Raw genomic sequence first — 25,759 nt, 5'->3', positions numbered from 1 at the left:
TAACAAGAGCTTGGTCTCTGAAAACTGGAAGTTAAATTGACATAGTAAGCCCGGCCGTAATCAGCGATATAATAACTGTAAAGTGTTTAAAATATATAAAATACATTGTCAATTATGAAAGCAGCTTCCAAAACTTAATTGAAAACATATGATCTTAGATTTTTTAAACTGGTTCGGATTCAAAAAGGAATTTTTACTATATAGTCCAATCAGGGAACCTAATTATATTGTATGTAAATGGCACAAGGATGAAGTGTTGGCATATCCTTCATGGAGATATTTTTAAATTGAGACATTTTGATAAATGTTCTGTAAATATGAGAAAGTATTATAGGTATATAGTAAACTTTGTACTTGCACTTGTGTGTCACACTGTAGCTGTATACACAAAGTAATCAACAGTTTTTAAGCTTTAAAAAACGAATGCAATATTTATTGAGAAATCCATTAGATAATTAATTTAATGCAATATATAATGTGGTGCTTTCAAAACTTTACTTTCTATTAGCGCCGGTCTGGACTTTCGTGTCGTTAATTAATGTGTCAAAGCAAATTACTGCAACATTCGTGCAGTTGAAATTACTTATTATGGAAAAACGCTTAAATTAATTTAAAAAGCAAAAACACACCCACATATACACACGTACATAGTATATATGTATATGGCAGTCGATAACCGCCACTGTCATTACCATTAAAGGGCAATGTCAATAAATATAAGAACCATTAGTACGGCACAGAAATACCAACATATGTGAGCATTTGAACCAAATTGAAGTTCCAGGCATTACCTATAAAGGGTGATCTGTTAGCAAAAACAGATAAGTAGTTGCACAGTGGCGGCAGCTGTCAAAGTTATCAATGACTTTTCCTTATGAGAACTTGATTTTGATCGGTTAGTTAGTATGACAGCTATATGTTATAATTGTCCGCTCTGAATAATGTGTTCGGAAATTGTACCTAAGCCTTGGACAATACTCCATGCTTAATTTCATGAAGATATCTCGTAAAATAAAAAAAAGTTTTTCATTTTAATTGGTAAGTGTGTATGGCAGCAATATGATATAGTAGACTGATTTGAACAATATGTATAGAGGATGTAGATTTGTCTTTGACAAAAGTTTGTGTCAAATGTAAAGAAGATATTTTGCCAAATAAAAAAGTTTGCCATATAAGAGCTTGCTTTTGATGGATTAGTTTAAATGGCAGATATATGCTATAGGGGTCCGATATTGGCGGTTACGACAAATGAGCAGCTTCTTAAGAAAAAAGGAACGTGCGAAAAATTTCAGATCGATATCTCAAAACCTGAGGGACTAGTAGTATTATCGAATATTTTTTAAGGTACTATTCAATTGAATTGTATACCAGGCGCAGCACTAGTTATATAATTATATATGCCTATAATTAATAGACGATACAAAAGGCTGAACCTTGATTTAAAATTTTTTTCATTGGTGGGCATAAAAATTTACGACAGAAAATAGTATATTCTAGGTCTTCTGATTATATGTCTTCCAGTTTTTAGACTTCTCTCTTATTAGAATTCCAAGTGAATGCAGGTCTAATTGACTGTGATAGCATTTTCTGATTTCTGATATACCTATTTTTATTACTCAAGCTGGATAGGACTAGGAGAAAAATTACCTTAGATTAGCATTTGTATCTTGATCCAAGGAGTTGCTTTCATATGAAACTGACTATAAGACATGATATAGCAATCATCCTTCCAGTTTTTTTGATTCAATATGAAGATTGTTTTCGCCAACGGTATACAGGAGGAAGGCTATTGGTGTAGACTGAGTTATACTGCTTAGTCTTTGCTAACAATCTTTGAGGACGATAACAAATAATATTTCGAGAATTTTAAAAACTATCTCGCCCACTCAAATATTGATATTTAATCCAAGGTGGCAATTCTAAGAAATAGTGAGTTTTCATGTAGTCACCCTAAACTGTCTGCCTCTGTTATGTTTGTTATATTATTGTTTATGTATGTGTTAGAATAAATGCGTTTGATATTGTCAGAACATGTTCAGCTTTGTCGTATTTACAAATATATGTATGTACTTAATCGGTACTCACCTGCGTCGGCAGCACTATCAGTGCTACGCAAATCATAATCACCATATAAAGCTGTGAGGGCCATATATCGGGCACGAAATCGCCATAACCGACTGTTGAGAATGTCACAACCACATAATACGTGCTCTGGAACAAATTCAAATGACGATGACCGGCGCGTTGAAAATGCTGTATGCCACAGACGCTGCAAATGAGGAGCCAATAGAAAAGTAGAGAGAGTGTGTGAGAGAAAGATATCTGATGAAAATGTGGTAATAAGCACAAACAACAAGTTAATAATTGTCGTAAAGAACCAAAGGTCAAGTGTGGGGTGGGAAAAGTATGAAAATCTGCAAATGACTTCGCCAGCAACCAGCATATGTGAAAATGATTACACACATATATATGTATGTACATTAGGGAGTCCCTTACTTCCAAAGTTCATGGATTTTTGAAGTTGAAATTTAAGTTGTAAGTGAATGTATTTTTTTGATATTTTACAAAAGGCAAGGAAGTCTACAATCTTCAAAAAGCAATATTTTAGTACAAAATTTTCCGCTTTACAAAAAAGCATGTCTTTAAACGTTAAATACAGTTAAATTTATGCATCAAGTGTCCTTAGTATCCATGCAAGTGATTTTACATACTGTGTTGCTCATACGACACGGTGTACTAAATGAATACAGTATATTTGGTGCATAAATTTAACTTCGCATAACTTTTAAATGAATATTTTTATGTAAAAACTCATCAAGTCTTTTTTATTGAGCAGAAAACTTGAAATTAGAATTTTCTGTTTTCAAGTGTAGATTTATTTGCTTTTAAGATAAAAAATGTATTGCAAAAGATCCAAAAATCCCATATAAAATATATGGAAAAAGTGAAAATGATTTAGGCTTGGTTTTATATGCATACTTATATAAAAAGCTTGCTTGCGTTGAAACTTTGATTTGAGGACAAAAACTGAATCTTCAGGCGACGTTAGCGAGAAAAAAAAATCAACTTGGGAAATACACCTTAATGTACATATATACTTGTATGTGTGTGTGTTTGTTTTGACTGAGTTTGAAGGTTGTGATGAGCATACTTATGAGCTAAGAGCACCTAAAATTAGATTGCCGAAAATTTGCAATGGACACTTTTTAGGTTGAACGCTTCTAAGTGCTGCCAACAGTTTTGTGCATGTGTGTGTGTATTAGTATATGTATGTAATGAGCCTAAGTTGCGTTATTTTCGCTTAATTGTAGCAGCTTGTTGTGATTGCGTAAATTCCACTACAAACGTGCCATTAGCTTACTCAACGTTCTCTATGAGTTAATTTATAGTTTTTGGAAGACTTCTTAATTACCTTGTGAACACCAGACACAGCAGCGTGGCGGAGAGTATGGTGAGCTGTTGCGACAGTGCGGATTGCGACTTTTGCATGGCGCGATGCAGATCGTTCTGTAAAGAAAAGTTATGGAAAATATATATACAAGTATATTACAGGAAAAATTAGTTTTAATAACAAATTTTATTTTTTTGGAATATTTTCTCAATAAGCTACTTACGAACATATTCTCCAACGATCGCTTCGCCAGCCAGCAATTGAGAAATATGGGTATGAATAAATTTCTTAAAGGCGACCATAGTATCTAGAAAAGGAAGTGTTGTTTGTAGTATATTAAGTTGATAAGATTTTATTTACTATTTTGTAAAAGCGATTTTTTTATTAAATATAAATATTAAATTCTAACTTTATAAACAGAAAAATCGCTCATATACGCAATTTGAATATGTAGATGGTTCCAAAAAAATACTCATTCATAGGGAAACCTAATCGAAATGTCATTTAAGTTTGAAAACACTCCACAGTTTTGGAATTACTTTACTCAAGCTCGTTGATCTCATAACCATGCTGGCTGTAACTATATAAAAAACTTCGTAAGCGCCCTTTTTTCTGAAAGGCCTGCGTTTCTAGAATCGGCGTAAGGTCTATCCTTAACATATCATATCAGCTTTTATTTTTCGTTGCAAAGCAAAAAGTATTTGGCAAAAGACTCGATCTCTATAAATTGACTATCAATAATACTCATTCACGCACGGACATAGCTCAAATTGTGAAATATGTAGACATAGAAGAAGAGCCGAAACTCTAACTTGGAAAACATTTTGGTACTTAAAAATCATAAATCTGTTTTTCAGACTAAGTCGTGGTAAAAATCGATTAGATCTATAATAAAATGAAATATCTGAGCTGCTTCCACATTCCATACTGTATGGTTCTGGCCCACAGCGACATTTTTCTGTCCTCAGAACAAAAGAGCATGATCACAAGAAATAAAACGTAAAAACTGAGACTACCCTTTAGAAATACAAAAGATTCCTTTTAAGAACTTGATTCTGATCGTTCTACTTGAATGCCAATTACATATATGCTATAATAATTCAATCTGAACAATTTATCTGGAGATTGCACCATTGATTTAGGCAATAACAATTGATTATTAATAAAAATTTTACTTGAAGGGATTAAAGGATTTCTAAGGCAATACCTGAACAGCTAATTAACCGTGATTTCGAATTATAAGCGAAACAATTTATTCTATTTCTTGCTTTGGTTGCCTTAAAGAAAATACCTGAAGAGCTAATCACTTTTTCCTTCTTTTTGTGGTTGGCAAAACGATTTAAATTTTTTATGGATTTAACTTGATTACTTTTCAATAAGGTGAAGTAAAAGACTTCAGAGAAAGCTTAGCTGCGAAAAGACCAAGGAAAATTAAAATACATTGTCAGGCAGCGACAATTGTGCAATGAAGAAAATAGTGTCAAAGGTCGTATTCTCAGCGTGGTTATGTTATATTCGAATCTCACACACTTCGCACTTTTTCTATTTCAACTTAGTAAAGCGTGGTTCATTAAGATAATACGTAAACAATTTCAACCTAATGATTTCATATACAATTACAACACTATAATATATTCATTACTTACCGTTAGTGCAAATGGTATTGTCGTAATTAATTCTAGAATGAAATGAAACGAAAGAATCTGTTGCCAGATATTTCCCTGCGAATGAAAATAATTCAATATTAGAATGCAAATAAATTAATGTGAAGATAAGATCTTGAATAACTCAGGTATGTGCTAAAAACAATTTAATATGAATTTAAAAGCAGTTGAACTATTCACAATAGAATTTAGCACTCAAGCTTAAAGCATCTATGTACCATAAATCAGTATGAATACGAGAGCATATGTGTATTAACTGACACGCTATTTGCTCATTAAGCTCCTTTTTGCATGTTAATTTTCAGAATGAATATACGAGCTCTTGTTGTATTTGTTGTATTCATACAATAATAAGAATGCATACATTTTTTTGTGTGGCCATGTATACTCATAAAGCTAGCGTAAGTGGCGCTCTTTCAACACGTTCTAGAGTGTCTGCGAATAACTTCAAGTTGCTTGCTTACAGCAAAAAAAATGTCATACATTTCTTTAAGGGTAAATTGTTTAAATTAAATTTTAATTAACAATTTTTTTTCTATTTTTATAGCTGTACTCACCTTATAGCCTAGATATGTTAGTAGTACGGCCTCTGTGAGAGATACTAATGCTAATATTAATTGCGCTGCCCACAATATTGTGGGCCGATTCACCCATAAGATAGCTTCCCAATTTATAATGGGATTCTCCTGGAACTCCTCCTCCGTTAGTTGAGCCGAAACGAGGAACTCTGTTTTATTGCTCACTGAGCAGCCATAACTAAAACAGAAAGATATAAGTAAGTTCAGAACTAATCTATAACAGCTAGCAATTGTATCTAGCTTAATTAATTAATAAGTATTAAATAATCCACATCGTTTCTGTGTATGAATTCATGTCTTTATATTTTTTTTTAGTTTTGTGGGAATGGACTAGGAGGCAAATTTATATTTAACTTTGAGGTCGGGACGAAAAAATTATTAATATTCAAATATATCTTTATTATGGTCTCCGTAATATATCTCTCCTATTGTTTACAATACTTCAAGGAACATTTTGCTATCAGAAATTGGCTCCAAAATAATGTTCTGTAAGCCTCTAGTTGGTTACCAAAGGATGCGAAATCCCAAATCCATTCTGGACTAATGAAAATCTATATATGTAGTATACGGCAGCTGGGGTAGTTCGTGGATCGACATCATACATTTTTTGTATTAAACTATAGCATATACAATATTATACTTTCACATACGGTACAACCTCAACTGAAAGTTTGAAATTCTTACGAAATTCGTATCAATTTTATGCATTTTAAACAAGAAGATACACTGTTATTAGAAAGAGTTTCCTTCTGAATTTCATTGAAATTACATTACGTATTGATTTGTAACTTTCAAACGAAATTTGAAAATATTTAGATTAGTTTATGGCGGCTAAGGGAAGCATTGACCCGATTTTACCTATTCTTGCTACAAGGGCATGCTGTTATCACAGAAATCTTCTCCCCGAATGTTTACACTAGACCTCACATATTCACCGATATGTTCGGTAAAACATCAGCCATATGCACAGGGAAGCCAATTGAAAAATTATAGTCCGACTGTAACAATTTTTGAGCGTAAGACAAAATGCCTTGGCGGTATTATTTTTGCAGAGTTTTATTCTGATAACTTCATTGATGTTTGATTTGTGTACTGTTAAGTGAAAGAATAAGATGGATTTTAGAAATGTGTGATATAGGAAGTGGGCGTGGTTGTTATCTGATTGGGTTACATAACACACCAAATTTGGTTTAAATTGGTTAAGTAGACAGACAGACAGACTACCAAACAGAATTTCAACCAATTTCTTTGGTATGTTAGCAATCTGTCTTCGAATAAGTGGATTTAGGAACTATAGTTGAGCGAAGTCTTTTCAAAATACTCCCTTTTTAGCCAAGTAATTTCGTCAAAAACTGTAAGATTCTCGAAAAATTTACACATCGTATCATTGCAATTATAGAGAACTTCATCCAATATTCCAAAAAAAAAGGTTCAATTTTGCAATTTTGTATTTTGTGAGATATAGAAATTTGGACGATTAGATATCAGTAATGTTCCACAACGTTCAATAAAACGGATATTTAATATATTTGTAGGTCAATATTCATGAAAGAAATACAAGGTATGTACAAAAAATAACGGACTAGCAGACTGAATCATCGTTACATTACAGTAATTTCAAAAATGGCAGCAATTCATTCCGAAAACAATCTCAAATTAAATTATTACTTAAATTTAGAGACCTCAAAAAAATATGTATTGTAAATTGTAAATAAATATTTTAAAAACTTATTATTTGTAACTCAAATAACTTTACTTACCACGTTGCAAAGGTTGGATTCGTATCCGTTATCACACGTAATATGTACAGAACACATGCTAGTAACTTAAAAAACAAGTCGGCAATTCGTATTCGTAGGCCTGTAAATAGATCAAACAGAGAGTGATGAATAACTTAGATTGATGGGCAACTAAGCGAAAATATGCTTATAATAATAACTATTAAGTATAACAAATAAATTACAATTAGCTGTACATGATTGCCAGAGGTTGTTACGGCAATTATGTTTTATAAACAAGCGTGTTTATGATTACAGTAGTGTCAACAAATGAAATGCTAAAGTGAGCGCCTAACACCGAAGTTGGACAAATAGAGCACGAATGGTGTAACCCATGGGATATTTACGACGCACCTGCGCCTATTGTGAAACCACCTAAAATTCCCTCACTCTAATATGTCCGCACTGAATCACCCTGTGCTATTGATGAAGTTTATCAATAGAAAAAGTTTTATTTGTGCAACCTCCAAGACATCCTCAGGAAACCTTTGAACGATAGTTGTGCTTCTTTTTCTGTATAAAGCATTGCATTTGCATATGAGACGTTCTATATGTAGTATTTTCTTCTTCTATCTCTTCACATATTCTACAATAGTCGTTGTATGGTGTTCGCAGTCTGCTGGCAAGTCTGCGAGCCAGAGTTACCTGTTACCATTCCTACTAGTGTTCAGTTTTCAGATTGCCGTCATCTCATATAAATTGGCAACGCTGAAGCTGCGATTTGTCAACGTTATAGTTCTTGCGTCATTCCTTTGGAATTTTAATAGTCGGCATGTGTGGCCCTTACTTTATGACACGTTTAACGCAAGTTAGGGATTTACTCCTAGGGTGGTGCCAGCTCTGGCTAGACAGTTATCAGGAATATCACTATATATTGGAACCCATTGCAGGTTTATCGTGAATAAGGATTTCTGATCCACAAAGAGATCATAGCATTCTTTCCCTATCTTTGAAGAAACCCTAAGAAACTGCAGTGATTTCAAAAGCTAACCTTATAACTATTTTGAGTAATAATGTTGTATAACGGTCCACTTGGACTGAATAATTGGCCTTCACATTATTCATATTCGATACAATTTTTTGTTATTTTTTGTGAAATAGCTACTTCACCTTTTGACTTTACTTTAATATTTTACTGGATCTGCATATCTATATATATATTAGCTCACGGATTCGTCTGCATTTACTCAACATTTTAAGCTGGGGTTTATAAAATTGTAGCAGACGTTCTTTTAGTTTCGATAACAGTATAAGTATAATGTAAACGCCGACAACTTTATTAAAGGACATATCCTTAAACTGCCATATTTGCTTGCTATCCTGTGTTTCTTATGCCAGTTGATGTGATTTATACCGATTGAGTGTTCTCTTCACCACTCTCAAAAGTTTTGAAGACTGATATTAGTGTACATCGTGATCGATATTACGATTTATATATATGGTATACAAAGTGGGAGCGTAATGAGCCCATGTTGGCTCATGTGTAATCGTATGCGTTGCGTATTCTTTCTAAACAAGTGGCAGTAAAAAGCGAAGTATTATTAGAATTAATCCACGAGAAAGTTGTTACTATTGTGATTGTTGAAAGTTTCCTCAATCTGGTAAGTAAGTTGTTTCCCTTCAAATCGAACAAATTTTTAGAATTAAATATTTTTTTTTTAATTATTGGTTGTTTTTATTTCTTTTTGATATTCTCAGAATAAATATTGGTAATGCTTTCTTTTTTTTTTGAGGTTAATAATAATCACAGTTTGCTTCCCATATACCATAAATAAGTGTTTTCTTAAATTGACTTAATTTATTATATCTTTTAAATACTATATATTGCTAATTGCGTTATATATACATATATGTACGTATGTACACCGTACTGCTAATTTGACTTCAATTAACTAACATTTAACTACTCAGATTTGAGTTAAAACAGCAATGATTACTTAACTACAACAGTTCCATGACAGCATTCATTTGACTTCATTGATTTACCGGCATTGGAAATACTTTATCAAATCATTCGCAATCATTATTAGCTCATTATTGCCTCATTATCAATGCGACCTCAAGGAAAATTGTTCATGGGGAAATGAAAGTAATATGATTTGCTTCCCCAGTGTAAGAGGAATGCCGCTGGTTACAATGGAAAATAATGGTAAGTGAGATGGTAATAAACATACCATACAAATATTATATATAGCTGCGAGAGCCGGGACTGCTCTCAAAACGTTGCAGAGGTAATATAATAGGTAGATATGTGGGAGGCAGCGCCAACGAAATGACAATGAAATAGCAAAATATTTGCTCGTATTTGCCGGCGACATTTGTTTTTGTAGTCAATATTATATGAGCTTGCGGCTGAAGCCTGAAAGCGGGCAATTAGGAATGTACATAAGCAAATAGTACAAGCCACTTATCGTTTATGTACATATATATATATATATATATATATATGGATATATATGTATGTGCTTAAAATAAAAATGATTTCGATAATACATATTTATTTATATAATATAGTTTATGTAGGTTAAGCATAGAGAATATAATGATGAGATTTGATAAACAAACTATCCAATTTTTTCTAAGGCAGCCTACAATCACCAGAGCAAAGAAGTTGGCAAATCGAAGAAGCAATGGCGCAAACAACTGAATTAGCGATGTAAGCGGGTTGGCCACTTTAATAAGGCCTATATTATACTTCTTGTATAGTATCTAACTGTGTAGCTTTACAGTTGCATTACTACGGATAGAGAGCAAACCTGACTTCCTACGGAGTAGAGAAGTAACGAATCGCTGACTGTTTATGGTTTCGCTATGTTGTAAGCTTCAATTCAAATAGAAATAAGGAAGAGAATGATGTAGTCTTATTTACCTAAACATTGTTTATCTACATTAAGTAATATTTATTCTTCTTTTAGCAAAGCCGTTGGAGTAATGGTAACGGAGTAAAAGTAAGCAAAAAGTAAACGTAATACTTTGTAAATACTATTGGAAATTATATTTTAACTCGTTTATTTCACTTCAGCTATCTGCTTGGAAGGTAATTGATTTACGGATACTAGTAGTCCATTGATATTGGGTTTGAAACTCGGCTAGAACCTTTTACTATTTTAATTTATAAATATAAATAATAATAAAAAGGGTATTTTGGCAGTATTCAGTACTCGGTAAACAATGTTAAGCCTTACAGTATTTCTCTATCAATGAAAACGTTTCTTCTGAAAATCTAAGAATATTAAAAAATTTGGAACTAGAATTAGTCCAGTCGCACACCACAAATCGAGCGAAAAGAAAAAGTGATTTCGTTATAAATCTTTTATTGTTATTGCTCATTTGCTCATAACATATAAGTATAGACAGGTAAATTATAAGTATTTATTAAAATTAAGCAATTTTAGTTTCAAGAAAAGAATAATGCGTCTTAAGTTTCGGCGAGGTCTTTAAACTCATATATGTAACTCTTATTCACCTACTCGATTTACGAGTATTTAGTTTGCGTTGCTTTTCTTGTACATAGAAATTTACTCATTTGGCTCTCATGTCTTCACCTTATAACTGAAAATTGCTCGTAACTCTTCACACTTACTCTTTTATCTGTTTAACCCCATAAATTTATAATTTATTTCGTAAATTTATAGGTGCTCGACATGCAAACATGCTGGCAAGAGAGAATGCACCGGAGAAGGTGAAGGAGGTTCATGTATATAAATATTCTCTCAACTCTGCTATAATCTGAATAAACCCTAACTGGTGAGTAGTTAAAGGCGTTTGAAAATTTTTTTTTTTATAAAACAGTAGATTTATTTAGAAGCGTTTAAATATGGTGCTCGAAGCTTAAGCAACTGTGAAACTCCTATTTGCGCGAAAAGGTTCGCTAGAATAGATTGTGGTAAAAATCTGACTTTCTTTTCTCTATAATTTGATAGTAAAAGTCGTTGTTATAATTAGCTACGTTTCATAGTTTATTTTCTATTCAATAGATATACTTCAAAAAGTTTGTACAAAACGCAGTTCATTATTGTTCTAGGACTTTTGAGATTTATCGACGTGTGATAATGTGTAAGATAAGTCCATATACGTTCAACATTTGTGACCTATATTACTTATAAATCTTCTGAAAAAATAGTTTGATGAATAAAAATGTGAGAGAATTATTTTTTTAGAATAGAATCCTCCAATTGCCAGAAAGGTGTAAAATTGTATAGCTTTAGATGAGCAATACTTTGAATAATACTATGGTATATGTTTTTCTTAAATAAGCCTGCGAATTTCAAAAAAAAAAAAAATAGCCGCAATATACTTATAGACCCAGTAATGAAGTTAATAGACGTTTATCTAATCTAAATCTTCTAAATAGATCAGTTGTCTTGCTTTTGAGAACTATAATAGCTGTATTCCCAGAAAAACTTGTTTTGCTTTCTTATCTTTAAGAAGAACCTTGTAAAACTGATGACTTGTGCATGCAAGAGACGTATGCTAAACTGTTAATGGTTTAGTATGTTTTCCAAACTTCATAAATCTAATGTAGGAACACTACAGTGTATAATAAGATCTATATAATCGGTATAGATAATATGTATATGCCATCCTTAGATGGTATAAAGTATATCTGTCGCCTCAGCAGCATTCTTCGAAGCTACGAAGGAAATGTTTTTGACACTACAACAACAATTAAATAATGAGTTTTCATGACAACATTTCGGTATATCTATTCACTAATCAAGGCCTTTTAAGGGACATCAAAATTTAGGGAGTTTAATATGTGTTCTTCATAATAAGAAAACTGTAAATATAGCAATGATCTGACTATATGGTTTTGTGATGGCGAAAAAATAATCGAATCCAATAATTAGCCAATAAGACATTGGCTAGTTAGTGCATGTTCTCCAAGTGTCTGTAATTGTTTGTTGTATTATATTGAGGGCATTTTGTGCTTTAATAACTTAAGCCGCTCTAAGCGAGTGTGGCTTACCAACAACAAATACTTGCAATTACGGTTTTGTTTACATACACATACAAATATTGACGGCTGCTTCTATGTGTTTAGTGGTTTACAGTTAACAACAAGTGCATAAATATTCAAATTCATTGTGGTAAGTTCAATTGTGTGTGTGTGGGTGTGCCTGTCATGCAGTTACAGTAGTTATCTGAAGCCAATAGTTGTTGACACTTGACACGGGCCTTTGTATTTTGTCTGCTGCATAATAACTAATTAATTAAATAATTATGTCGTTGTTATGATTAAGACCTGACCACTTGCATAATGACAGGAAAAAATAAACAGGCAAAGCCGAGTTGTTAACAGAGTAAGCATAATTTGCTTTAGAATCCAGTGCGCTAAAGGCGAAACTTGGTTGCATTATTTATATTGGTTGTGATGAGGCATTTCTAAGAGGTTGTATGTAGTTGAATATATTGTGCTATATATATTTCCTACTAAATAAAAAATTATAGAAAGTCAAATTTAATATTCATGCAATACGAATAAGATTCAAATAACCAAAACTTTAATATTTTCTTAGTCATTGGATTATTTATTTTATTAAATTTTTTGTATACCTTGAACAGGGTATATTACTTAAGTTTGCCACGAAATTTGTAGCAGACAGAAAAAAACGTCTGAGATCTTATATACGATAACTACTACCTTACGTTTTGAGATATCGATTTGAAATTTCGCACATGTGCTTTTATCTTCAAATTTATCTGCTCAATGCTACAAACTTCAAATATATTGCTTGGATCGGACCACTATAACATACAGCTGTCATACAAACTGATTGTTAAAAATCAAGTTAAAGATCTCGAATGCAAATGTTAAGGGTATTTTTGCTACCCTGGAGCCGCATAAACGTTTCTTTTGTTGTGTATATATTTATGTACATTATTATTCCTGCAACAGAAATCAGTTCTTTACATTATTTATTTGTTTATTGCTAGTTTGCTCTTCTAGCTAAATATTTGTATTGTCAGACTGAGTAGCAAATGTCACAGCTGTAGCAAGCAAAACTTTTTAGTACTCACACATACACACACACAAATAAAAATGCATTTGTATATACCTCCACTTAGTCAGTATAGCTGTCCGAGTCCAGTGCCAATCTTGTTTGCTAAGTTTTCGTAGAACTTAGTTTAGTTTTGAATTGTACAATTGGGAATTGATTTCTAAGTTTCTTAAAGTGCTCACACGACTTACAACATTATTTGCACAAAATATTTTGAGTTTATTCCACAAAAGTTTGCACAGTTGTGGGTGCAACAAACTTCAAAGGTCACGTGCTGGCGTGTAAATATTTGGAAAATTTACTTAGACAGCAGCGGAAGACTCAAGCGTGGCAGCATAAGCCGACAGACACAGACATTAGCTTTCGTGCATTATTAAAAAAACAATTTTTGTTGTGGTAAATTGAAGTTATTTAAGTTTTGTGATCTAAATATTAGTTTAGTTTTGCGAATTTTAAATGAAGCTTTAAATGAAATTTGTAGCAAAGTGATTTTAATAATTAACCAACAAAGAGCTCTGGTATCGATCGAAATAAATTTTAATGTCAAAATGCCCTTTTTTAAATTATTTAAAATAAATATTTCTGTGTAATTGCTTTATATTACAAAAATGCTTATATATTTATAAATTCCAGAACATAAATTCAAATTGTTTCTTTTGTTTGATAATTTCATGCTCAGTGAAGCATTAAAGGACACTCGCTCGCTACATAGATTCTGCACTCTCACAAATGTATGCAATTTACAGTTATTATATATCAGTATAAAGCAGATGGTATATATTATTAGCTGTGTGGCGCTGTAGTGTTGTTTTAAAGAGAGCGTTATGTTTATAAAAAGAAATTTGTTCGCATATACACATACATATATACGTATTAGTCATTCGTATTGATTGAAATGCTGCTGAGTGATTTATTTGTTGAAAGTTTCTTTGAAAATTAGTATAAAAATGCAGAATTGTGTTTTTATTTTGCATAATTCAATTCTTAAAAACATTAAATATTCATTGAATTCAAATCGTTTTCGTGGGCCATGGCGTATGAGTAGCAATTATGTGCACTTCCTGTTCTTAAAAGCTTACCTGTCGTATGTGTAACATTTCTAGTTGTTATATGTTATAACTGTACTATAATCGTTCCCCCTGCGGGTAGGGGTAAGAATTTACCCGCCGTAAGGCATGCCTGTCGTAAAAGGCGACTAAAAGCCAATTGCACTATGACTGTTATTATGTACCTTGCTCAGTAATATTAGCATAGTATGTCAGAAATAGTGCTATAATACTCAGCTTGAACTGATATTATAGACTTTAAATGAAAAAGCAAATAAAAAGACATTTGAAGTTCAAGCGATAAATGTCACCAGTCATTGAGTAATGGGTTGCTCAACTGGCAGTAGTTTCGGCTACACAGTCTTACCGGAGACTTTCTGGTACCACGGGGAGCAGTAAGCCCTTGAACTTCGGTCCAATCTGCTCATTGGGTTATGGCCCCTTTGGGGAGATTCGTGGTGGCTGTGGTTGAAACCTAAATGCAGCAAGAACTGAAAATTCAGCCTAACTGTTTTTTCAGTTCTAAAATAAAGTTGCAAAAAGCAACTGGGTTCCGTACCCGAAAACGAAAGAGGTTTTAGGTCGGCCTCGAATCATACCAAGATGGTAGTGTGGGCCCAGACACACTGCCACTGATAACCAAATTAATACGTGCAAATAGCTCGTATTATTTGGGGCGCTTATCAACGCATTGTATTGATACGCTGGGTTTTGGAACACCGTGAGGTAAAGCCGTCGCCGGCAGGTACTCACGTAAATGAACAACGAAAGTTGTACTATAATCGTGTATAGATCACATTTTCGTTGAAGGAAATACTTGTGGGTCATGGCGTATTAGTAACAGTTATGTTCATGTTTGCTGTGGTGCTAATTTGCCAACGCATATGAGTAACGTTAAGGTTAACGGAATAACTCGGGTAAGGTATGCGTAATATTCATTTACATATGTACGTGTATTTAAAAAAGTTGCTAGTATGACGTGGCGTATGAGTAACATTTAAACTTACTCATATTCTTATTCATCGTTTTTATTCCAGTTTATAGCAATAGCACAGCGGTTTCATATATAAAGTTGTTAATTCAGTATAAAATAGAGAATATGCTCTACTTTTTGTATTTCATATCTCAAAAATTTCAACAAAAATATACTCGAGGTATAAAAAATATTTATAAATTATCGATGTTTGATTATGGCCAATTTGATTGGTTCGGACGAATGATAAATACATTAGACAAGTGAAACTGAGTTCAGACAATCTGAAACCTTTTAAATTCTAAGCCTAGGTTCCGTGATTAAGCTTCTCTTACTGGTTCATGTGCTTTAACATTAACTTGGTCATATCAATGAGTAAACACCCTACAAATGTACTACCAAAGTCTTACGAACATGTCAAAGTAATGCATTTAAGTTATAATGGCTGTACCGAATCCATAAAAAACAAAATACAGATGCATTTTTGTAGCATAAAAGGGAATTAAAACATCTTTATTTTACTGCTGCATTGGACAGAAAGCTGTCAGAAATTTCGTGAAAATATCCTGTCAAAGAACAAGGTTCTTCATACAAGTATTTCAATTTTTCGACCTGTTTGTATGGTAGCTATATATTTTACTGGTCCGATCTGAACAATTCATTCGAACATTGTAGCTTTGTCTTGGACAATAATTAATGTGAAATTTAAATAAATACGGTAAACTTATACCTTCTTAATAATTTAAAATAAGATTGAAGCGTCGCCTTAGACAATAATCGGTGAGAAATGCCGTTAAGATACCTTGTCAAATAAAAAAGATTTTAATACAAGTACTTAATATCTCAAAAATGAGGTCACGTATATAGGGACGGACAGCCAGGCGAACAATGCTAAATTGGCTTAGCTCGTCACGCTCAACATTTTCACATATACGCAGGGTATAAAAAAAGAAAATGTAGACGGAATTCATGAACAGGATCACTCTTAGGTAGTACGTGACTGGTGGTATTGTACATGTTTGACAACTCCACTATCGTGGCTGTCTTAACTAAAAAAAGAAATTCTTCATTAACGATTCTGAATGTTTTCTGCAAATAATAAGGACCTTTTTAAAAATGTTTTAAGGCTAATGCCGAATTTGGGATAAACATTTTTATGTGAATAAAAAACCAAACCTTATTTATTAAGACTCGTTCATTATTCTGCAGCTCTACAAAAAAGGTTTTTTTTTCATAGCAATATTCCTTTAGAAGTTATGAGCAGTTAAATTTATGCATCTAATGTACTATGTATATTCATACAGTACACCATGTCGTATGAGCAACACATAATGTATACGTAAATCACATGTATGAGGACTCAGGTCATTTTATGCATAATTTTAACTACTTATGAATTTAAAAAAAAAAATTTTTATTTTGTGTTGTGTTTTTACTTTCATAAGGCAAATTATTAAAAAATTCCCAAGTTAAATATATGGAAAAAGAAATATGATTTAGGCACGCTTTAAATTGAAAATAAAGAGCTTGTTTACGTTGGATACTGTTTTTTAGGGCAAAAACTAAGACTGCAGGGATCTGCAAACAAAATTAAAAAAACTTGTTAGATGACTTACACCTCCCAATGTATATATGGTATATAATATAATATACAAAATTATAAACATATACTTTCAATTACATTTTTTATTGCTTACTCACTTGATCTCTGATTCTTAATGAAGTAAAGTTGCAGTCTTTCTTTGAATGTGTTTTCGTTTACGTAATATTCCACACGGACTCTGAAAGTAGAAAGAAGAACATTCCCACGGAAATGGGGAATTACAGCAATTAGTGGCGATTAGTAAGAAATAGTAGCGTTAAGTGGTGAAATAAGTATTTTGCATTTGCGCAGAAAATCTTCTCCAACACATGCAATTTAATTAGTAGAGTAACGGCTTTCCAAAATACTGTTACTAAGTAGCGGAATGATTATTTCACATACATATAAACGTTTAATACATACTGACGTTTAGCTTGAGATACAGAAGTAGAAAGAGCTTGCTAAATATAATTGTCAAAGGAGCTGAAGTTCGTGGTTATGCAGTGATAAGGCGTCGGAAGATTTAAAAAACTATTTTCGCTGCGCTTGTTTCATAAGTGGCAAGTTGTAAACTTTTTATTTATGATTGTCTTAACTGCTTGTTAGCAAAAACGAGCGAGTATTTGAGTAGTTTTTCGTTATTTCTCACATTTTCGCAATTTAAACATTTTTTGCAGCGTTGCACAGTGTGATGACTATGCCAAAATGTCTATAAAATTTTCGAAATATAAATATATAAATTCAAAATTTATTTTTAATATTCGTTTATTAAAATGGTTTAAAAAACAAAAAAGTATAGAGTGGTCCAAATTCATGTAAAATTTTGAAACAATTATTAAATTTTGGCTTATGCGATAAAACACTTTATTTAATACGAAAATATATAAAGTGATTTTTTTCGTCAAATTGCATAATCCGCATATAATCTGCATATAATCTAATTTTGAGATTGCTGCGAATTTTAGCAAAAATTTATAAAAAACGGCTTAACAAATTTTTTTGTTAAATATTTTCTGTAATTTAACGCGAGATTGCTGAAAGCTTGACTTTCATGGTATTTACATTAAGTCTTCAACTGCCCTATAGGATGTTCAGTTAATATTTCCCAGTGTTGGATAATACTTTTGATACAAAGGTTTACTCAATATATCTTATGATAAGAGCACGGTTTTTAATAAAAACCACTGATTGAGGTATTTTTGAAACTATTTTTTTATAATTTTAAAATTAAATATATTTAATTTGTTAATAATATTTCTTCGTAAGAATATAAAACGTCTTCAGGCTTTTATACATATTTTTCAACTAAAATTGTAATAAAAAAAAATTTAACTGTTTTTTATGCTTTGGAGTATAAAAATGTTGGTACACCCTGTATCGAAATTCGTTTGCTTAATATTAAAAATGTACTTAATTTATAATAATTTCATATGATATTTGCAATAAAAGCTGTTCTGTAACAGTTTTGTAAGATTTTTATATAATATTAAAACAAAATAATGTTGACCCACCCTGTATTTAAAATTTTTTTCTTGTAAAGCAGCAAAAATAACAATAATCATATTAATTGTTTTAAATTGATGAAATCAAAGTATCCTATAGTTAAAAATTTGTGGAACTACATCACTAAGCGTGACCACGCCCTCTTTTGAAATGTTTAAGACGGAACACTTTAATAAAGTTTTAAGCACAATTTATTTTGCAGATTATTCTATTTAAGAGTATAGTAATTTTGTATTATTCCACCTAGGGTGTGAGAGTTTTCGAAAATTTTTTCATTACTCTTAAGCAGTTGAATTTTTTTACTATAACTGAAAAAATCAATAACTTTGCATTGCACAATATTTATTGTTAAAAATTCATAAATCCGCACCACTGCGCTCCAACTTGCCTTTGGCCGCTGCTGAAGTGTGAATGTGTTTTTTCCAAATGTAGTGATTCTTGTAAAAATATCACACACACCCTCTGCCTCACACATTGCCGCACTTATACACATGTTCACAAAGTTTAGCCTGACTTACAAGCATAATAACTAGCTGTGGCACGCTCGCAAGCTGCCGCCGGCTACTGACTGTCGCTGCAACTTGTATGCACAGCTCACGCGGTCCAACTGGAGATTTATAGTTTTTTATTTTTTATTTTTTGTACTCCTTCGCAAGTTTTTCCAACTTCGCCTGCAGCTACTGCTCAACGCGCACGTACGCTAGCACTTTTGTATGTATTGTTGTTGTTGTTTTTATATTTTACTCATACACATATTCCTTATTTTGCTTGTAAATTTAGTGTAACATTTCACTGTCGCACGCGCGCTCTGCAATCTTGCACGTGCCACACGCGCATCCTCATCGACAACAGTAGCAAAACCAACAACAAGACGGGCAACAGCAGCTCAGCGGTATTTATCTTTAGCATTGCACTTGAAAATGTCAAGTGGTTTCTTTTCAATTGATAATAGCAGCAGTTAGTGTGCTCTAGCGAGCTTCTCATTGCCTCTATATATATGTGTGTGTTGGTGCCTCAAATGGTGGCACTTGTGTTTTCTTACGTAAGCTGCTCTTAGCCGCTTGCCTTTTGCGCAGATACTTATCTGTGTGTTGGCTAGCAGCGTGTGGCACAATTAGACATATACGCGTTTATATACATGTATATATATATATATATATATATATATATATATATTAGGGTGTGTGTTTTGCATTCTAAACAGCCTTAACGTATATTGCTTGGAGCTACGTTTTCACTGTGCTACTTTGAATGCTTTTCGTAGTTGTGGTACTTCAAATGCATGTGGCATGTAGCAGCTCGCGCGGTTCGCGAGGTGTGTGCGTAAAATACAGTTGCAAAGCATTGAAAAACCTTGCAGAGAACGGCAATGTCGTCATAGTTTGTATTGCAACATATATTTTGTCTGCGTGTGTGTGTGTGTGTGTGCTACGATACTTTTTAGAATCCTTTCGCCTTTGGTGTTGGAAAAAACTGCCAATGTGTTTGACAGAAGTGTTAAAGCAACGCTTTTATATTACTTGGTTAGGTGTTGGTGAAAATTTCGCGAAAAGTAGTTTCCTTTGATGATTTCAGCGCTATTCAGCGCGTGAAAGATAACGGGGTTTAAATAGGGCTTGTCAAAAGCATTTTTCCCCAAAAGTAAAAATATTTGTACCTTAATATTTCGCAAAAATAAATTTAAAGCTTTCAGCATATTTTTCATTCAATATTCTTTTTAGATTAGTCGACCTACATTTTTCCTAAATAAGTTATTTTTGCTCCATTCAATGCAAATCTATAACAAGTTTCAAGGGCTCAAACCTGAATAACTGAGAATCATTGATACTGATAAATCCATTTTTGATAAAGAGTGCTTTTTAGATATGTGGCCAGAAATTTAGCTTTATTATATAGATAAAGGCCTACCATTATGTTATAAAATTGATTTCGCCGCTTTAAAAGATCGCCGCTCAGTAAGCCGATTATGTTGATCATAAATTGATCGAAGTGCACGAAACACATCCTCTACAGTATGTGCATTTTCATAATAAAGTTGAACGATTGCTAAACGTTGTTCAGGCATGATAAAATGCTAAGCAATACTGAACAAAAGTAACATGACAGCTTGACATGATTCATGTGTGAGCTGTCAAAAAAAAAAGCTCTTGAAAAAAGTACCACTACTTGAAGCACTCGTTAAAAGTGAGTTTCAGCTTTGAACAAAATGTTGTTTTGAAAATCAGAATCGTTGACCGTCTCGTTTTGAAACCATTAATCGAACGTGCAACGCGCTGGATGGTGGTTCGGTTGGATTGGATTGTGTAAGCCAGCAAACTGAGATCCTTCCGCAAATCTTTCATAAAGTGGATGGGCGCAGCTACAATTGTTGTGCTTGATGGCGGCTGCACTCATTCGGTCTTCTCCGATATACTTCTCGACAGCAGCAATAGTGTCTTCGGTGCGCACTGTACGGTATATCTAAGGATGGGCACTATCCTAGACTAGAGTAAAGGTGGTGCGAAACTGATGCATTTTACATATTACTCGAATTACCGACTCTGCTGTGGGATTTTCCGATTAAAACGTACCCTCATGTCAAAAGAGGGTAAAATTGGATCAATGCTTCCTCTAGCGCTCATACAACTAACATAAAGGTTTTTCAACTTTCTGATGACTACATTTACATATATACCGTGTATAATGTTCACTATGTAAGAAGACTTAGTAAAACTAATTTATATATTATATATACTACCGAAAATTTGTGAAATCAATACTCGTGGACTGCTCCCATATAGGTATACGAGGGCTGCATTGGAAAGTTTGACATTTTTTAGCATAACATCCCTCAGAACGTTTTGTCATTTAATCGTAAATTGTTTTATTTACAGGGAATTAAAAAATTCATCTCTGCCAAAAAATGGAATTAACTCGTGAACATTTTCGTGCGATCATTTTTCACAACTTCCGACGTGGATTATCACGACAAGACTGCATCGATGAACTAAAATCTTTATATGGCTATAAAGCACGATTCTATAGCACTGTGAACAACTGGTACAACGAATTCAATCGTGGCCGACGCTCGCTCAAAGATGAATTCCGTGAAGGTCGTCCAAAAACAGCCGTTGTGCCAGAAAACATCGATGCCGTGCGTGAACTGATAATGCAAGACCGTCATGTAACATACCTTCAGATAGAGGCATGCCTATGCATTTCTCCCACCAGCATACATTCGATATTGTATGAACACCTGGCCGGATCTCGTTGGATGCCGCACAATTTGACAATCGCTCAAAAAATGGCTCGTGTGATTGGTGTAAAAAAATGCTGCAAAAATACGATCGCGGTGCTTCAAAAGACGTTTATAAGATCGTCACCGGTGACGAATCATGGATCTATGCGTATGAGCCCGAAACAAAACAGCAATCGACCGAACAAAAAAAAAAAAAACATTTTTGTTGATAAATATTCGTATTTTCATTATTAGGCCAGAAATATATATATAGCAGCCCTCGTATATATGACTCTTGAAGATACTACAAAGAATGATTTTAATTGTTTTAGCAGACTTATTAGTAGGAAGCTGCGCTCCAATGCATTAGATATACTGCTACTTTGATAATTAATTTTTCAAAGAAATTCAATTTTCAAAAACATATATTTTTAGCAAAGACAGCTTATTTCTATTGAATTTTGATTCAAGTATTTTGGAAATAAATATTAATGTACAATCAGTATTACTACACGTATAACTACCCATAAAACAACGGCGCATGCCAAAATTAAAAAAAATATATATTTTATCAGCTCTTTTGTTACACGCTTTAATATACTCAATAAGCTTATGGAAAATTCTACGCTTTTATACAAGTATTAAGCACATTTCGCATGTAATAGTATCCTCCACTACATAAACTATTGCACAATGCATTGCAGCCATTAAAAATGTATTAGCTCTCCTTTTTATTTGCCATTTCAATGGAGTTATGTGCGTTTTTTGTTTAAACAAAAGTTTTGCGTGTCACAATGCAATTTGGTCCATTTTCCAAAAATATGCTCACGTAATATCATTCTTATTGGAAAACTCTGTATATATGTAATACTATTAAGCTGGGTTTCTGCATTTTACACACATTAGCATTCCTCTATCTACCTACCTTTATTACAATTATACACATGCGTGTGCTAACTTTTTCTATACATTTGATAAATAAAGTTATTGGAGGATGATAATAACATACTACATACATATGTGCTTTAAGATAATATTGTACTTTGTTAATAAATGGTTCTATAAATGATATTTGCTTTGTTGGTAGTAAAGAAGCAGTTACGTTCTAGCACAAAAACTAAATCGTTCTTTATGATGTTGCAGTAAAAACATAATAGGTATACACAAAATTAATGAAGGTTATGAAATTTCTTAAATAATTGGGAATTGTCAGCTCATGTGTTATATCAAAATTACTTGTTACGCTTTGTCCATGATAAACTATTAAACTACTGAGCCGATTTTAGTAAAATTTAGCACACTGTGTTCAGCTTAATCTCACTTGAAAGATGGACCAGTTTATATCTGAATTATGTTAAAATAAAAACAAATCATAAGCGAAAAAAAAACATAAGCATGTGGCTTTTTATCATTTTTGTTATCAAAATAGTCCATGCTATGCATAATAAGTGAAATTTTCTCCTCTAATATTATTGATACTGAGGATACTTAAATATTCACTCATTTTGTTTATATAACTCGATATCTATGTTGTCACGATTTGTATACCGTAAATGTTAGTAGTTAGATTTTAGTTTTTTCCATGTATAGGAAGCCACCAAATTTGATGAAACAGCCTAGTGGTGATTTGGGTTACGTCAAATTCAAGCAGCAATAGTTTTTTGTTGAAATTTCGTCGTGGCAGCTTTCGTGACTATGGAACCAAAGCTTGCTTTCATGTTCAACCGGACGTTAAAATTAACTAACACTAAGTCAAGCATGCCGATCGTAAATACCTTAGTAGCAGACATCTTTCAAAAAATCGTTGTCAGAGTATATATAATAACATGGAAATTCCTATGCAGTATGAATGCAGCGCATTAAATAAATTAAATTCATTTTCAATACAACTTTTCTAGCTGTTGTAAAACAATTTTTATTTCACTTGATTTATTGTATGTAGGCATTAAAATAATCGCTAGTGTTTCTTTAATATTATATATATATCTTTTTATTATATCCTGGTATATTAACTCTGCCACGATATATATATGTAACACCCAAAAGGAAAAGCCGGATACCCTATAAGGGTATATACATACAAAAGCTCACGTGACGAGCTGAGTCGATTTAGCCATGTCCGTCTGTTCGTATATACGTAAACTAGTCCCTCAAGTTCGATATATAGCTATACACTTTTACACATATCCTTTTCTCTCCAAAAAGCTGCTCATTTGTCGGAACCGCTGATATCGGCCCACTATAGCATATAACTGCCACACAAACTGAACCATTGAAATTAAGTACTTATATGGAACATTTTTTATGAGAAAAGATATCGTCACAAAATTTCGCATGCAGTATTTTCTAAAGCATTACTAAATTATTCGAATACATTTTTTTACTTAAAACGGACGACTATAGCATTTAGCTGCCATATAAGCAGATCAAACAAACTTAAGTTCAAAATTTCTTATAATACATTACTATCCAAGGCATCGCTACAGTCTCCGAACACATTCTTCAGATCGGAACACTTTAGCTGACATACAAATAGACCGATCAAAATCAAGATAAAAATATTCGATACCCTTTTATGCTTATTGTTATTATAATTTCGTTGCATTTTAATCCAAAATTTTCGGCTCTACAAAAAAGGTCTAGTACGTTTTTATTTTTATAAGAACATTACTTTAAAAGTTTTGCGCTGTTAAATTTCGACATCAAATATATTGACCATTCATACAAGTGATTCATAGATTCTACGTTACTCATACGATATGGTGTACTGTATTAATACAGTTCAATTGATGAATGATTTTAACTGCGCCTAAATTTGAAAGGAATGCTTCTATGGTAAAAATAATGCCGAATTTTTTGTAAAGCGCTAAATTTTTTATTAGAATATCGAAAATCATATTTTATATTGTATATATCGGAAAAGTAAAATGATTTAGGCATGGTTTAAATGGGAAATAAATATTATTTTTACGATGGATAGTTTTCTGGCGCAAAAACTGAAACTTGAGAGGTTATCTGCAAAACAAATTAGCTTGGGAAATAATGGACATCCAAATAAATAAATATACATTAATTTTGAAATACATACATTAAATTTTCCACTTTATTTTCATTCTTTAATTTCTCAACTAAACGTTTATAATAAAAATCCCGCACATTAGCATTTATCAAATGTTACTGTGAAAGCTCTATAAAATAGACAAACACTTGCGGCAGCGCTAGCCAACTGTCCACTTAATTTTATTAGGCGACTGAAATTGAATAAATGAGCGGGCAGCTGCAACACACACACATTTTCGTTTCATACCGAATGTCATTCAATATTTACAGGCAGCGTGGGCAATGGAATTCTTTATGCTTATGCCGTATGCCTTAAGGCACTAAATTTAACAGCAGTGGCAGCATAGAAATAACAACTAAAACAGCAACTACAAATGACTCTGCCATTTAAACCGAATTACAAGATTGGACACCTGTGAATTGAATTCGAGAATGACTGAGAAAGGTCACTAACAAATTTATGATGCCGCCAGAAGAGCAATGCAGAAATAACAGTACAAGTTGTAAAAAGAAAGAAAAAAGAAGAAATGTAGAAGAGAAGGTGAAGAGTGATCTAATTCTATGGAGTAAGTGCACGTGGAAATAGTTGAACTTTCAAAGGCAAGCGAAGTTGAAATAAAACGGCAGTAAGAGCAGGGGAGTTGTGGTAAGGAAAGAGAGGGGATAGTAGGGGTTACCACTGAATGGCTAGATCTTCAGTTTCATAAGTGCGCTGTTGTGGGAGTCACTTGTAAGCCGTACATTAGCCTCGAAGACAGTGAATGAAGTAGGTAAAAAGAGAGGGTAGGAAAAGAGACAACGTGGAAGGGAGCTGCAATAAATAAACGAATGAATAGCATAGCAAAAAGCAAAACGAAATACACAAAAAAAAAAGGCAGCTTTAAAGCGAAGCGAAAATTGTATTAAAGTGCGCTGTAAAGACGCAGCAAAACGGCGCTGAAAGTGGTCACTCGTGCAAATAATTT

General features: G+C 32.9%; 1 protein-coding gene across 8 annotated transcripts in view; it reads right to left on the bottom strand.

Moving 5' to 3' along the window:
- The window catches only part of LOC106623211 (potassium channel subfamily T member 2), a 373,175-nt gene that overhangs the window by 61,245 nt on the left and 286,171 nt on the right, over positions 1-25,759 (bottom strand). For all 8 annotated transcript variants that reach the window (XM_070107992.1, XM_070107990.1, XM_036363146.2 and 5 more), the window contains 7 exons: positions 17,134-17,213; positions 7,394-7,493; positions 5,613-5,811; positions 5,038-5,112; positions 3,615-3,698; positions 3,413-3,507; positions 2,086-2,269 (listed from right to left, as the gene is read on the bottom strand). In XM_070107992.1, the coding sequence (XP_069964093.1) occupies positions 2,086-2,269; positions 3,413-3,507; positions 3,615-3,698; positions 5,038-5,112; positions 5,613-5,811; positions 7,394-7,493; positions 17,134-17,213 (817 nt within the window). The remainder of the gene's footprint in view (positions 1-2,085; positions 2,270-3,412; positions 3,508-3,614; positions 3,699-5,037; positions 5,113-5,612; positions 5,812-7,393; positions 7,494-17,133; positions 17,214-25,759) is intronic.

This window comes from Bactrocera oleae, chromosome 4 (assembly GCF_042242935.1).
Source record: "Bactrocera oleae isolate idBacOlea1 chromosome 4, idBacOlea1, whole genome shotgun sequence".
NCBI classification, from domain to species: Eukaryota; Metazoa; Arthropoda; class Insecta; order Diptera; family Tephritidae; genus Bactrocera; species Bactrocera oleae.
Note: the sequence above shows the minus strand (reverse complement) of the source record. Positions and strands in the feature narration are given on the sequence as shown.